Source organism: Geotrypetes seraphini, chromosome 3 (assembly GCF_902459505.1).
Source record: "Geotrypetes seraphini chromosome 3, aGeoSer1.1, whole genome shotgun sequence".
Taxonomy (NCBI): Eukaryota; Metazoa; Chordata; class Amphibia; order Gymnophiona; family Dermophiidae; genus Geotrypetes; species Geotrypetes seraphini.
The window spans coordinates 402,739,590-402,754,830 of NC_047086.1; the positions used below are offsets into that span (position 1 = coordinate 402,739,590).

Here is a 15,241-nt window from a genome sequence, read left to right on the forward strand (position 1 = left end):
GGCCGTGCTCTGCCTCCTGCCCGGTGCATCCTGGGATGCACTGGGCGGGGCCTATAAACCCGGGCAGCGCCTGAGGGGCCCTTGGCTCCGAGGCCGGCGACGCGCAGTGGAAGCGTCTAGGAAGGCGCCCTGAGGGTCCCCGAAGCCCCGCTCACCTCCGCGTCGTTCTCGAGCAGGAGCCACTCGCCGCTCAGCCCCAGGCGCCGCAGGCACCAGCACTTGCCGCTCGCAGCCATCGCCCCCGCGGGCTTCGCGCGCATTTCAGGCCGCGGCCCGGGCTTCCTCGGCCGCCGCCATGGTTAAGCGTCAGGCCGAAGCAATCGCCCGCGGCGCCTTCCCCGCAGCCAGGCCTGAGCAATCCACCGCCGCACGCGCGGCCCAGCCAGCCCCGCCCAGCTCCCGGGAAGGGGGCGGAGCCTCTGCGCTCTAAGCTGAAGAGGGGCGAGGGAGCGGCTTTTGGTTGCATTGAGGAAATCGGTTCGATGTGACACCCCAGGATTGGCCGCAACTAAACAAGCCAGGCTAGTACAGAGCAATCCTAACAGAGAAATCAAATAGAAATACATAGACAAAGCTGGACTCTGCATACAATGCAACACCACAGAAACAGTGACAAAAGCAAAAAATAAATAAATAGAAATTTTTTTTCTACCTTTGTCTTCTCTGGTTTCTGCTTTTCTCATCTTGTTACTCTCTTTCTTCCATTGTCTGCCCTCTCTCTCTCTCAGCCACTATATGGCATCTTCTCTCCTTCTATGTCCCTTCCAGATACTTTATGCCTCTCCCTTCCATTTCTCCCATCAGCCCCATCTCTCCTCTTACATCTCTCTCCCTTTTTCCCTCATTTTCCTTTTCAATTTATTTTCTGCATCTGTCTAGATTATGTTCTTACTACCCTGTCATCAATTTCCTTTTTCACTGTCTACCTATAGCTCGTCACCTCTTTCCCTCACCTTCTCCAGTATTTCACTAACTCAATCCTTTTCCCCCCATCATGTGCCCTCCTTTTATTTATGCCCTCCTTCCATCATGTGCCCTCTTTCTCTACCCCTTCCATCCAGTACCTTCTCTCTCTGTCCACTTACATCCAGCGTCGGCTCCCCTCTTTCTCTCCTCCCCATTTCCTTCCTGCATCTGCTCCCTTATCTCTCCCATCCGCACTTCCATCCAGCATAGGCTCCCCCTCTACCCTCCCCACTACCATCCAATGCCTGCCCTTTCTTTCCCTCCATCCACCCCTTTTCAATCAGCATCTACCCCTTGTCTCTCCCCCCCCCCACTTCCATCAGCATCTGTCCCCTTTCCCTACAATCTAATTCCTTCCAGTATCCTTCCCCCTTATGTCTCTCTCCCTTTTCCCTGCATACCAATTCCATCAGCACACTTCCATACCACCCTGCCACCTTTCTCTCCCTCCACCACTCTTCCATACCAGCAGTCCTGCTCTTTTCTCTCCCTTCATTCATCAAGGTCCCGTGATGACTGTAGCTGCCAGCTGCTGGTCCACTCCACTCCAACGTACTTGCTCTGAAGCAGAATCATCAGCTGCGCAGAAGTGCAGGAAGGTCCCGCAATGACTACGTCTACCAGCTCTGCTCTGAAAGAAGTACCTGATATCGGAGGGGGTGGACCCGGTAGACGCAGTCATCTTGGGACCTTGCCGCAACTCCCTGCATCTGCCGGTCCACCCCCTCCGACATAGCTTACTTCTTCCGGAGCAGAGCCGGCAGATGTAGCCATCGTGTGACCTTCCTGCACCTCAGCGCGGCTGCCAACTCTGCTCCAGAGCAAGTACATCGGATGGGGTGGATCGGCAACCGTGCTGAGGTGCAGGTCCTGTTGCACAGTAGGGTGGGAGGTTCCGGTCCCAGACGGCTGTGCCCCCTCCTATGGAGTGCACCCCCCGCCCCTTGGTACGCCACTAGTTACTGTATTTGTTAAGTCAAAAAAAGAGGACTTATGATCCAGCTTCCCACCAGTCTCACTTCTACCCCACCCCCTACCTAGGGTTACCAGATTTTACTTTATAAAATCCAGAGCCCTAAACCTGCCCCTCTGGCCTGCTCAGTTCCATGCATCCCGACCGCATTACACCCCACCCCACGCATCCCAGACCCATTACACCTGACCTAGCCCCGCCCCCGTTGCCTGCTCTCAGCCAGGTCTTGAAAAGCTGTCTGGGGAAATTCGGACATCTGAAAATCCTACCCCTACCTTTCACCAGTCTCACTCCCGCCCCATCTTTCACTCATTTCTTTAGGCCCCCTTCCCATCCTCTGTACTCTTTTAGTGCTTCTCTCCCTCCCTCCCCTCTTCCTAGAGTTGCCAGATCTCATTTTTTTTTTAAAATGGACACCTGGCACCACCACCAAACGAACCTCCTGTCTCCTTCCACGAGGTTTGGAGGGCGTCTGTGATGCGCGGATGTTGACACAATGAAGTTATGTGCATGCGCTTGCGTATATGACATCATTGTGTCAACGTCCATGCATGCAAAGCGCCTCCATATGCAGCCCCAAGCTCGGAGACTTCCAAAACCTGGACAAACTATTTATTTAATTCATTTTCTATCCCATCCTCCCTACAGAACTCAGGATGGGTTACAGGTTAACATACATAATATACAGTTAACAGGTTACAATTTGCCATAGTTACAGTCAATGTTCCCTCTAATTTTTCATAGGCTGTGTGTGCAAAAAAATTCATCTGTGCGCAATTTAAAGAAAAACTAAATTTGTGTGCACTATAAAAATGATTGCCAGAGGGCCCGGAGTTCAGTTATGGGCAGGTCTTTGAGCTTAGTCTGAATTAACTAAAACACAATGTAATTTTAGTTACACTTTATGTAACATAAAGTCTCATTTCAATAAACATAAATTATGTTTCATTGAAATGTTTCATTGAGCGCTACCTATAAATAAGGTATCATTGTACTTTATACTTAAAATTTAGAAAATAACAGCAATTTAGTTTTCAAAGTTTTTCCCTGCGATCTTTCATATTTATCCAGTCCGAATAAATTCTGTCAAGATCTGTTGAGCCTCCATCTTGAAGGTGACTCTTAACACGCATCAGCATTTCCAAATGCTCTAAATGTAAACAATTCCTTTGTTTAGTCTTCAAATTGTTCATTAGACTAAAACCACGCTCACAATCTGAACTAGATGCTAAAAATGTGGCACCAATGTCCATTAATTTTGCTAAATCTGCAAATTGATCATTCTGAAATGCAAATTTCGTCATCTGGAAAGCTGTTTATCAGATTGCTTTTGATTTTTTCTGCAACAAGGAATTTAAAGTTGTATTGCTGAATAATAACACTTTCCTCCGGAAGAAATTGTTTATACTTTAAACAAAGACATTTGATATGTCCATTTCCGAAGTCAAAGTCACATTGTGATATTGCTGTACAGTCAAAAGCAGACCATTCCTCAACTTCATTTTCAGGAAATCTTTCACCCAGATGCAAACATAGGATGTTGATGAAGGTTAATATGGAATTAGTATCCACTGAAACTTTTTCTCCAGACCTCATCCTGTTGTCAAGAAGACTGTTGACTTTATCACTCCACTTAACCTTGTCACCTAAGTATTGCATTCGAAGTTTGTTCAATTTACCCTGTGCAAGATGATAAGCTTCCAATGGTGTCAAACCACGTTTTTGAAATGCCATGGTTAAGGAAGCTAGTTCTGATAAGACATCATTCAAAACTTCAAGTGTAATATGAAATTGTTCACTGTTCAGCTTCTTATAGTAGTACTTTGCAATAGGATCATTATCTTTGTCTTCTTCAAAATATTTTAACAGGGGATCATAATTTCGAATAATTGCGTCAAGTGCAAAGTGTGTAGAAAACCAGCACACTTCATTCAGAGGTTTGAAAGCAATTGATTCACATTCAGATGCATCTGCTATTTCTTGAATTTGCATCGTTTAGAAGACCGACAGAACACCGTGTACACAGTTCTCATTACAGTTTCTACTTCTTTCATCAATTTTACTTCTTTCCATGAATCAGAAAGTCCCAAATCTTCCCGATGTGCAACACAATGTTGCTGCACTAAATGTGGAATGTCTTTTCTCAGCTGTGCTGCAACACCATCTATTTTGCCCAACATAACAGAGGCACCATCAGAGGTGAACATAACCATTTTATTCAGGTCAAGTTCATGTTTCCTATAGCAGTGGTTCCCAACCCTGTCCTGGAGGAACACCAGGCCAATTGGGTTTTCAGGCTAGCCCTAATGAATATGCATGAAGCAAATTTGCATGCCTATCACTTCCATCATATGCAAATCTCTCTCATGCATATTCATTAGGGCTAGCCTGAAAACCCGATTGGCCTGGTGTTCCTCCAGGACAGGGTTGGGAATCACTGTAATAGAATTCCCTAATTGCTGTTACTATTGATGTAGCATCACATGCTTCCAACTGTAGCATCCCACCAAATGATGTCCTATACTCATTTGAATTGACTGGCCAATACTTAAAGTAGAGTATTAAGTACTTGTTGACAGAAATGTCTGTGCTTTCATCAACAGTTAACGTATAATAATAATAGTAACAGTTTACGTATGATACGTTGCTAATTTAATGTCTGCCATACGATCATCTTGCACGATGCCATTGATAATTCCAAGAAATTCAAACATATAGTTTTTGCTTCTCCAGCTATCAGGTATACTAACATACTTCGCCATGTGCTCATTGATATCTTGAACAGAGCGCATTGAGATATTCATCTTAATGGCCAGCACAACACTGTCGACAAGAACCTTAATTTCATCAGGACTGGAACGCTTCCGTTCATTACTAATTTGCCTGTTTTCTTTTTTGGTTGGGCTTTCAAGCAACATGTTAACCAGTCTCCCTCTTAAATTCGGATTTTTACTTCTGAGTTTCCTAATACCGTCGGTATGAGATTTACTTGATAGATGGCGTTTCAGAAAATCCAGTTTCCAAACATCATCCCATATTTTTCCAGTAGAGAATTTTCCAATTGCTTTGGCATCTTGACAATAACAACACACAACTCCATCGTCTTCGTCATAGGTAAATATTTCACACAGTCGAACACGTATTGTATTTCGAGATTCCGGTGTCTCCGTTTCAACAATTTCTTCAAGCCATTCAGACCTAAAAGCTGTTGCAGCTCTCTTGCGTTTTACACTTTTCACCATTCGCGGTTTAGACATTTTAAGAGTTATATCTGGTTGCAATTTAATAAACGAATACAGTTATACAACTGCAGTACCACGTTGCACACTACGATTCCACGAAATAAACAATATGGCGGAACTTCAGGAAGTCAAAGAATCGGAAGTGTTTCATATCCTATGGGCCATAGGCTATGGCCCTATGGGGCACGTAACGTATCAAGTTCAACTGCCAAATATAACGGAATCACGTGAATGACTTAAAATTTATATTATAGCGCTTCAATAAATGTGATAAATGGGAAATCGGAACAGCTGGTCTTCTGCAACATTTCATTTTAGCAGTGAAAATCATTTTAGGCAAAAATTTAGTTTTTTGTGCGCGCTATTTTAATTTGTGTGCGCGGGTTCGGCAAGTTGTGTGCGCGCGCACATGCGCACAGCTTAGAGGGAACAGTGGTTACAGTGCAAGATATTTCAATCCAAGTTTTTATCCTAATGCAATCTTGTATCAATGTACATTTCTTTGTAATCTATCGGTCGTGGGCTGAGGAGTTAGGTGAACAAGTATGTTTTTATTGCTTTCTAAAATTGGAGTCCTTCAAGGGATCTAATCTGCAGGGGTAGTTGATTCCAGTGAGTCAGTATGAAGTGGGAGTAGGAATGTCGTTTGGCAGTTTGCATGACCAGTGGGAGTTTTGATTTGTATGCACAAATACCATCTATATAAATGTGCTCCAACCTAGACTATGCGTGGTAATCTGCTTTCAAAAGGAAGCCTCAGCCCCACCACTCCACCGCAAAAGTACTATCTCATTGCGAGAAGCTTTATGTGGCGCTTCATCATTGGCCATCCTTATTTTATAATGCTCTGTTATATTATATTATCATTCGAATAAATACTTCAATAAATATAAGTAGTTCAATAAATATAAAGTGCTTATGCTTATGCATTTGTTTGTATGTTACTTAGCTTGTATTATTCAGCTTGAATCACAGCCAAAACTCAGGAATCTGACCTGACATGTTTCGCATGCAATGCTTTATCAAGGATCCCCCTATAGTAAAACAATATAAGGAAAAGTGCTGTGAAAACCCTTTCATACACAGCTGCCTATCCTACACATTTCAAAAGTTGTTACAAAATAACTCACCGAGTGTGCTGTCGTCATCCGACTCCAAAATATGAGAGAAAGATGGCGGCAGCTCTAACCCCGGCGTCTTTATACTCCTCCCACTCAACTGTTTACACAGTTCCCTCCCCCTTTGCCCTTTGTCAGTGGGAGTTTTGAGGCATATTTCATCCATGGAGTGGAAGGACCTGTTCGGCACGTACGGAGGAGGCTTGGTCATGTGGCCTGGCGCCATGTCATGCAAGGATTTGAACACTAGCATCAGGCCCTTGAAGACGCAACATTTGGCTATTGGCAGACAGTTTTGGGAAACCCTCTGGGCACCCTGACATGTCCTCTAAAATGAGGACATGTCCGGATTTTGCTGGATGTCTGGTAACCCTCCTCATGGATGCTTTTCTTTCTCTCTCCCTCCATACCCCCCCTCCCTCATATGATGGTGTTTCTCTCTCTCCCTGTGGCTAAAAAGAAGGCTGTCTAAACACCTCCACCTTATTTTTGTCTAAAAAGAGGACATGTCTGGGTAAATCTGGACATTTGGCAACCCTACAAATTAAGAATATGTATACATGTACAGAGTGGCTAGGGATGAATCATTCCAAAGTAAGATTTTTCAAATGGTGCATTCAGGGTATTGAATTAAAAGGCTGCTTACTTTACCTCACTGGGGATCTGTAGTGAAGGAAAAATAAAACCCACAAGATTACATTGTAAATTCCAAAGCAAATAACTTTTTATTCTAGTAATAAGTATTATAGCAGCATTTGTCAAATCATAAATAAATCAGTTTGGACATATACAATGAAGAGAAAAAAAAACCCCTCATACAAGCAGTGCCAGTATATTTCTGTAAGTATGGCGCGGCTTCTCTCAAGAAACTCTACCAAAGCATGGAGGTTTTATACAGAAAGTGTCTTTGTCTTAGACCATTCCCCTGGCTGTGAATATGTATCACCCTATTGGAGCAGATAAGCTTCCTATCTAACCATCTCCTAGTCCACGCCTCCATTCTTTCCTGGGGGCCCTGGACAGGCATAGCTTCTGGAATTTTCTTCTTCTTGAAGTTTCCATTCTTCACATGGGTATATCAGTATCAGTGCATTAGCCTGGCATCACTTTTATCAGTTCTTAGGTTCCCGGATGGCGTGTCCTGCTGACTTGCATTTGCTTTCAGCACTGTCAAATAGCTCATTGTCTTTCCAGCACTGGTTGGTGTCCTTGAGAAACTTCACAACAAGAAATCTACACACTCACATGTCACACATTAGCATTTCAGCATCTGAATTAAAACCAGCTTGTACAAGTCTGTGATTTCAGCAACTCCAGCAAAATGCAGGAATAGGTCTCACAACCTGTAAAAGTCTCCCACAGGCTCCTGTCATCTATCTCAGTATAAAGCCAGCATGACCTAAAAGTGCAGTTTTGCTTTGCAACTGAATCAAGGCAGCATTAAATGATATTGACTTTTATTCGAAGCCTCTGAAAGAATTCAGACAAAGTGGAGCGCAAATTGGATATATTTTTTTAGCTGAAAATTGTCTTCCACCTGGCTGCTAGGACCACAACAGGCCCAATTAGAATCAACACGGCACCAAGTATTCTTCAACCTGGAATTCCCTTCCTCTCCCCATCTGTAACATTCCCTCTCTCAAATAATTAAAAGTAGCATTGAAAACTTGGTTGTTCTCCCAGGTCTTTTCCACTGGTTAGCATAGCATAAGAACATAAGAATAGCTTCACTGGGTCAGACCAATAGTCCATCAAGCCCAGTAGCCTGACCGCGCGCCTCTGTCGGGCGGGAAGGCACTCGCGCACGCGCGGTGCGGCCTAGCTAGAACTTTCTAAAGTTCTTAGAGTGCAATCACTCTAAAATTGTCCGTACCGGGGCTCCGTCGGTGCCGTCACCCATCAGTCAAGAATATCTGCCTGCTTGTCCTGGGATAAGAATAGCTTCACTGGGTCAGACCATTAGTCCATCAAGCCCAGTAGCCTGCTATCACGTTGGCCAATCCAGGTCAGAAGCAGTGTCTTCCCCCATGTCTTTCTCAATAACAGACTATGGACTTTTCCTCCAGGAACTTGTCCAAACCTTTCTTAAAACCAGCTACACTATCCGCTCTTACCACAACCTCTAGCTTTGAGATTCCAGCAGGATCTGACTATTCCTGTAGATATTCTGCACATCCAATTCCCTCATCCCATGCTTTTTCCCTTTGTCTTTATGTGACTGATGTACATCCAGTCCCTTCTTCTTGCGCTTCAACCCCTACCTCTGTATGACTGATACACTTTCCTATTAAAATATTGGCATTCCTTTCTGATTTCCCTTTAGTTTGTAAACTGCTTAGGCCTGTATAGTACAGTTTCAATGGTTTATTAAGCATAAAATAAATAAAAGTAGAGAAAATTATGTACTTCAGTTTCGAAGCACATGTATTTGAAATAAAAGGAAAAGGGACAGTGCAAGGGGAAGCAGTAGGCAGGAAGGTGTGCTTAGATTTCTGCCTGCTGGTTGGATCATTTGGTTTATTACTCTAAAAAGCTTCATGAAAACAGTGATCAAGATCAATGCACTGGTAGTAAACTTCTGATGAGCGAGACATAGGTTAAGAGTGTGAGAGTAAGGAAGATTTCAGTTGAATGTGACACACTCCTAATGCATGAGACTTGGTATCTCTATATTTATTGTCATTTAGGTTTAAAACTGCTCCAGATTAAAATTTTAATAGAAAAGGGAGCCTCTTTTAGTTTTACCTCCATTGCAAAAACAAAAAAGCCTCTAACCTGACCCAAATTCAGGGGAAGGATAGCAATGGGCCTGGAATTTAGAAAGTGCAGATGTACTAAAGCTGAACCATCTTAAACATAGAAATATGATGGCACATAAAGGCCAAATGGCCCATCTAGTCTGCCCATCCGCAAGAATAAAGGGCAACGAATTAGATTTTCTAGTGTACTGGATGTAAGGGAATTTGTGTTTGTAGCACATATGAGTGCAGTCAATTAATATATTTAATAGTCAGATAAGTTTCTCTGATCTGGTTTATCAGTTCCTTTTATTTCAGAGAAGTGTTTGCATTTGTGATCTTTAATCTGAGTGTTATATTGTTAATAGGCTTTTCTCTGTTTATCTTGAAGCTGTTGGTCCTCTGCTTTTCTCCAGGCTCTTTCTAGTTTTCGGCATTCTTTTTTTATGTTTAGTTTGGATGTGAGCCAGGGGGTTTTCTCATTCCTAGATATTTTCTTTTCAGTGAGAGGCACTATGGAGTTTAGTGTAATTTGAATGGATTTTTGCCATTCTGCATGGTTTAAGTTGGTGTTCTGATTTGGTGTTTGTAGGGTTGTTTTTATTCTTTCCCAGAATGACTAAATATTGATCTTTCTCATTGGCTTGGGGGTTTGTTAAAGTGATCTGCAGTTTAGTGTGAAATTGCATAGTAATGACCTATCGAGATTAATGTTGACCATTTGATGAAAGATAATAAGTTATGCTCATTTACAGTAACAATATCCAGTGTATAACCTTGGAAGTGACATCAGAGGGGAGCAGAGGCCAGTGCAAGCAGCAAATGGAAAATGCTGCTTGTACCACCAAATATTTATAGAGGTATGTGGGAGAGCAGAAAGGAGAGGCATCGATGCCCCCTGCAGAGATAGCACCCAGGGCGGTCTGCCACCCCATACTACACTACTGGGATTGGGCCAAGAATACCTAGGGATGACAGAGTGTCAAAGCAATGGTGCTGAACAACAGGTTAAAGTAGTTTGGATAAGAAGGGGAGGAGGGAGATGGGAGTCATGGGACAATAGGTGGAAGGGCAGGTAGGGTCCAAGGAAGTTTTTTGGGGGAGTTTTGTAATTACTGCATGTTTAAGGTTACCAGATGCCTGCGAAAACTCAGACATATCCTCTTTTTAGAGGACTGTCTGGGTGCCCAGAGGGATTTCCAAAATGCAGCAGTTTGTCTGGCTTTTGGAAAGCCCCAACGTAAAGAATGACACAGTGACAGAATTTGTCACCACCCCCATTCTCGCAGATAATCATGGGAAACCATCTCCGTGTCATTCTTTAAGGAGAGAGGGAAGAATCAGAGTATGAATGCACACAGCCACTGACCCTCAAGCCTTGCATTGAAGAATATTGGTGTAGAACAGGGGTATCAAAGTCCCTCCTGGAGGGCCGCAATCCAGTCGAGTTTTCAGGATTTCCCCAATGAATATGCATGCGATCTATTTGCATGCACTGCTTTCATTGCATGCTACTAGATCTCATGCATATTCATTGGGGAAATCCTGAAAACCCGCCTGGATTGCGGCCCTCAAGGTGAAAGGTCACTTTGGGCAGCCAAAAAACCTAGAAACTTGAAGAAGGCACAGATAGTTTATTAGCATACGTATGCGACTCCCGAGCTCCAAGCTGGCTTCAGAAGTGCCGAAAACAGGACGTTACAGAGATATTTATACATTCTTCTGGCTATACAACTGAATTCTAGAAAAAACTTTTCACGTGTTACTTTTCTTAACAATCATTGGTCCTCAGCTCACACTAGCAGGTCACTAGCAAGTCACTTATCTAGGCCCTGCAGTCTTTCTGTTGCATGTCGTTTATGCTGAGATAGCCATAAGAAGTTAGAATGTCTAAGCCAGTGGTTCCCAACCCTGTCCTGGAGGAACACCAGGCCAATTGGGTTTTCAGGCTAGCCCTAATGAATATGCATGAAGCAAATTTGCATGCCTATCACTTCCCTCATATGCAAATCTCTCTCATGCATATTCATTAGGGCTAGCCTGAAAACCCGATTGGCCTGGTGTTCCTCCAGGACAGGGTTGGGAATCACTGGTCTAAGCTAACACCCAGTACAGGCAGGCTAGAACATGAGATAAGTTAGGTCTGCAGCCAAACATAATTCAGCATTTTATTAAAGAGAAAACTTAGTTCAACACTTAGGAAAACCAGTCCCAGACTCCTTCAGTACTTGGAAAACCAGTCCCAGACTCCTTCAAAGGAAGGACTTTGACACCCCTGGTGTAGAAGGAATGAGGTGGTTGTAGCCACATAAGTATGACACGGGATGGTTTCCTGTGGTTATCCATGGGAACGGAGACAGTGAGAAATTCCGTCACAAGGTCATTCTCTAATTGTCTTGGGGTCGCGTCAGGAGGGCCTCTGCGCATGTGCAGACATCAATGTGATGACATCCTACACATGCACGTGTCAACGGGATAACATTGCATGCATGCGCGCATTACCACGTTGACATCCGTGTGTGTGCAGAGGCCCTCCAGATGCGGCCCCGAATTTGGGGAAGTTTTGTTGGGGGAAGGGGGCTGGGGCCATGTGCCCTCTGTATTTTTTTAAAGAGGAAATCTTGTAACCCTATGCATGTTTGAAGGCATCAGGGACAGTGTTAGGCTGAGGAGTTGGATCAGAAGAACTGTCCAGCTCTAGAAGAAACATAGGAAAGCAAAGCAAAGCGCTGCAACCTATCCCTCAAAGCAGGGGGCTGCCCTGACCTAACCCTTCAAGCCCTTCTCTTTCCTGCCAGGAAGTCCCGCCCCCTGTTCCAAACGATCGGCGTCCCGAGCGGAAGTCGTAGGGCCGCCGCGCCAATCGCAAGATGGCGGCGCTCCTGGCTGGGCGCCTCGGGTGGCGGAGACTGCGGAGGGCTCGCGCGTTCCTTCGGTGCGCTGCTCGCCGCCCGCTCTCCACCCAGGTCCGAGAGACCTTCCTGCGTTTCTTCGAGGGCCGCGGCGGGCACCTGCGCCTGCCCTCCTCCTCCGTGCGGCCGCGGGGAGACCCCAGCTTGCTCTTCGTCAACGCCGGCATGAATCAGGTATGGGGGGGGGGGGGGGAGTGGGAGGCGCTACGTTCTTGGAACGTAGTAGATGACGGCAGATAAAGACCCGGATGGCCCGTCCAGTCTGCCCATTTACGTTTTTTATCCTCGAAAGCAAGAAGTGTGATTCTTAATACTTTATATTAAATTTAAGTAAATGTTCTTTGTTTTTTTATATATTTAGTATTTCATGTCACCTGTCATTCCAGGGTAGGGGGAAATAGGAAAGATGATTTTAATATATGTGAAATTACTTGAACTGTATTTCTGTTTAATTAATTTATTATAATATAAAAAAAACCAACAACAATCAAAGAACATAAGAAATGGCTTCGCCGGATCAGACCCTAGGTCCATCCAGTCCGGCGACCTTGTTTACTCATATCCCCCAATGTGATTTGCAAGAAGGTGTGCATCCAACTTGCCCTTGAATCCCAGAATGTTGGTCTCCCTCACGACCTCCTCCGGGAGAGCGTTCCAAGCGTCTACCACTCGTGCGAAACAGAATTTCCTGATATTTGTCCTGGGCCTGGTGCCCCTCAGTTTCAGTCCATGACCTCTTGTCCAAGTCGCATTTGACAATGTGAATAACGATGTTTCTTGCTCTATTTTGTCAAATCCTTTTAGTATTTTAAAAGTCTCTATCATGTCCCTTCGCAGTCTTTGAGGGTGAACAATCCCAGTTTTCCGAGGCGCTTTTTGTAGCTCAAATTCTCGATACCTTTAACTAGCTTCGTGGCTCACCTTTGCACCCTCTCCAGTAGGGTTATATCCTTCTTTAGGTAGGGAGACCAGTGTTGGACACAGTACTAAAGTAATTCTTTAAAATATTATAAATGAAATAAATAGAATGAAGGGGGGAGAAGGGGAGTGGGATATAGAAAAGAATGGATTAGGTATATAGAAATATATTTTGGAGGAATGATAAAAATATGTATGCAAATATTATTATTAATTTAATTGCAATGAATATCTTTTTGTATCTTATTATTGTATATTGATTTGATTCCTTCAATAAAAATGTTATAAGTTAAATTTTTTCTTCTTAGCTATTTCTGGGCAAAAATCCAAAGCTCTACCCGGTACTGTGCTTGGGTTCCAACTGCCGAAGTCTCCATCCACTCCAGCCCATCCACACCCTCCCCAGCCCATGGTGCAAGTCTTCCCAGTACTGGCCTTAGTTGTATTGACAGTTCGCTTATCCGCTAGGCTGTAATCCAGTCCTGGGTTTATCCCAGTGCATGCAGGGATTTGTAGTTTTGAAGTCTCAAGTCTGTTTGCCGCAGATAAGCAAAACCAGAAATCCCTGCATGCAAAGTGGCAAAGTCTGGGCTAGTTAAACCCTGTCGGGCAAATCTGGAGTCAATTTATAATATTAGGAACACGCACATGGGGGAGGGGAGAGTGTTGGAAGGATCATGGACCCAAAGATAGAAGTGGAGGAGGTGAGGGGTTATTTGAGTAGAGAATGATATGGGTCCAAATTTGTCCTCATCCCTATGGGATCTGTCTCTATCCCGGTCCCTTCCCCATTCCTGCAAACTTTGTTCTCATCTACACAAGCCTTGAACACTTGTGCAGATGAAAATGGAGCTACAACCTCCACAGAAACCAATTTGTCCCCATGTCATTCTCTACTCTTGAGGCTCAGGAGGGGAAAGTAGGATCAAAGTGGCAGATGAATGCAGAAGTTATGTTATGTTTTGTTACTGGTGGTCTTATATCCTCCAAGATGGAGCTCAAGGTGGGTTACAATATCTATTCATGCATCACAAACATTACAACATCTGTTATGATAGCATGATCTCAAACATCCTTACACCATCAATTAGTACATCACAGGTACAGTGGCAGTTATAGTAGCATAATATACATACACAGGGCAGGAAAAAGTCTAGTTGTACTTTTAATTTAAGTTATTAATATAGTGAAATTTGTGAATTAGTGTATTTAATTTATAGTCAAGTTTAGTTTGAATTGGGCTATTGATATCATGAAGTTAGTGTATTTGGTACACGATCAAGATTTAGGTCAAGCTAGACTCCTAAGCATGATTTTTGGAAGAGCCGTGTTTTCAGGTATTTATGGAACAGGATGTACGTTGTGGAGGTGCGAATCTCTGTGGATAGTGAGTTCCATGTTTTTGTAGTTTGATAGTTGAAAGAGTGAAACCTTTGTATACTTTCAGGAATGGAAAGGATAGTATTAGGCAGTTTGTGTTATGTTGTCTGGTGTATCTTGCTAATAGTTCCGCAAATCTGGGGAAATTATTGGGAATTTCTCCATGTAGGATTTTGAATGTTTGCAGCAGAGTTTGAAGTCGATCCGTTTGTCAACTGGGATCGAATCTTGATTTGTAGAATATTAAATCTTGTTGTTGTGTTCTGTGCTAGTTGAAGTTTCTTTGTTAATTTTTTCAAGCGTTTAGTAGTGACAAGGTTGTCTACTGCATTAATATTCTATAGTGTTGGTGGAGAAAATAAGGTCTAATCCTTCTGAGCTGTTGTAGTGTGGCAAAGGACTTTCATACTAGGTTGTTGATGTGATTTTCAAATGTCAACAAACTGTGTAGGATGACTCCCAAGACTGGAGGATTTCTCAGTGTTGCAATGGATTCCATATGTCATTGTGATAGATGGTGAAATCAAATGTGTCTGTAACCTGAACTGTAGTAGTTTAGTTTTTATGACATGTTTAAGAGAGGAAACAGGGACCGAGCTCTCGGGGATGGGGAGGAGACAGGGACTGAGCTCGCGGGGACAGGTCGGAGACAGGGATCAAGCTCTCGGGGTTGGGACGGGGATTGAGCTCGTTGGGATCGAGCTCGCGGGGATGAGGAACCAAGCTCACAGGGACAGGGACCGAGTTTGCGGGGAGAAAGTTTTTCCCCGTGTCATTCTGTAGTGGGCAAGGGTCTAGTTAGTCTGTTTACTATCGGTCTTAATTCCTTTGCTGTGACTATATTGAAAGTTGTCTGTTGGAATGTTAGTTAATCTCGGAAGTGACATCTAGTTGAATGTCTGTTTCACTCCCTGCATCATTTTTGAAATGGCTTAAATATAGTTTTGATTTAGTTAATGCCAAAGTTCTGTTTTTAAGTTTTAAAGCTGTATTT

The 15,241-nt window shown here is 43.7% G+C and overlaps 2 protein-coding genes across 9 annotated transcripts in view; one reads left to right on the top strand and one right to left on the bottom strand.

Annotated features, from left to right (window-relative positions):
• RNF8 (ring finger protein 8) overlaps positions 1 to 287 on the bottom strand; it is a 46,722-nt gene extending 46,435 nt beyond the window's left edge. For all 4 annotated transcript variants that reach the window (XR_004538984.1, XM_033939993.1, XM_033939991.1 and 1 more), the window contains exon 1: positions 156 to 287. Coding sequence is in view for 3 of the 4 variants with exons in the window: in XM_033939993.1 (XP_033795884.1) it covers positions 156 to 260 (105 nt within the window). In the remaining variant the exon portion in view is untranslated. The remainder of the gene's footprint in view (positions 1 to 155) is intronic.
• Positions 288 to 391: 104 nt separating this feature from the next.
• AARS2 (alanyl-tRNA synthetase 2, mitochondrial) overlaps positions 392 to 15,241 on the top strand; it is a 119,662-nt gene continuing 104,812 nt past the window's right edge. The window contains exons 1-2 of one of the 5 annotated variants that reach the window (XM_033939983.1): positions 9,673 to 9,897; positions 11,836 to 12,123. In XM_033939983.1, coding sequence (XP_033795874.1) covers positions 11,908 to 12,123 — 216 coding nt within the window. In that variant the 5' untranslated portion in view covers positions 9,673 to 9,897; positions 11,836 to 11,907. Of the gene's footprint in view, positions 522 to 9,672; positions 9,898 to 11,259; positions 12,124 to 15,241 lie in introns of those variants that run through there. The other 4 variants (XM_033939986.1, XM_033939987.1, XM_033939990.1 and 1 more) reach the window with 4 other exon arrangements.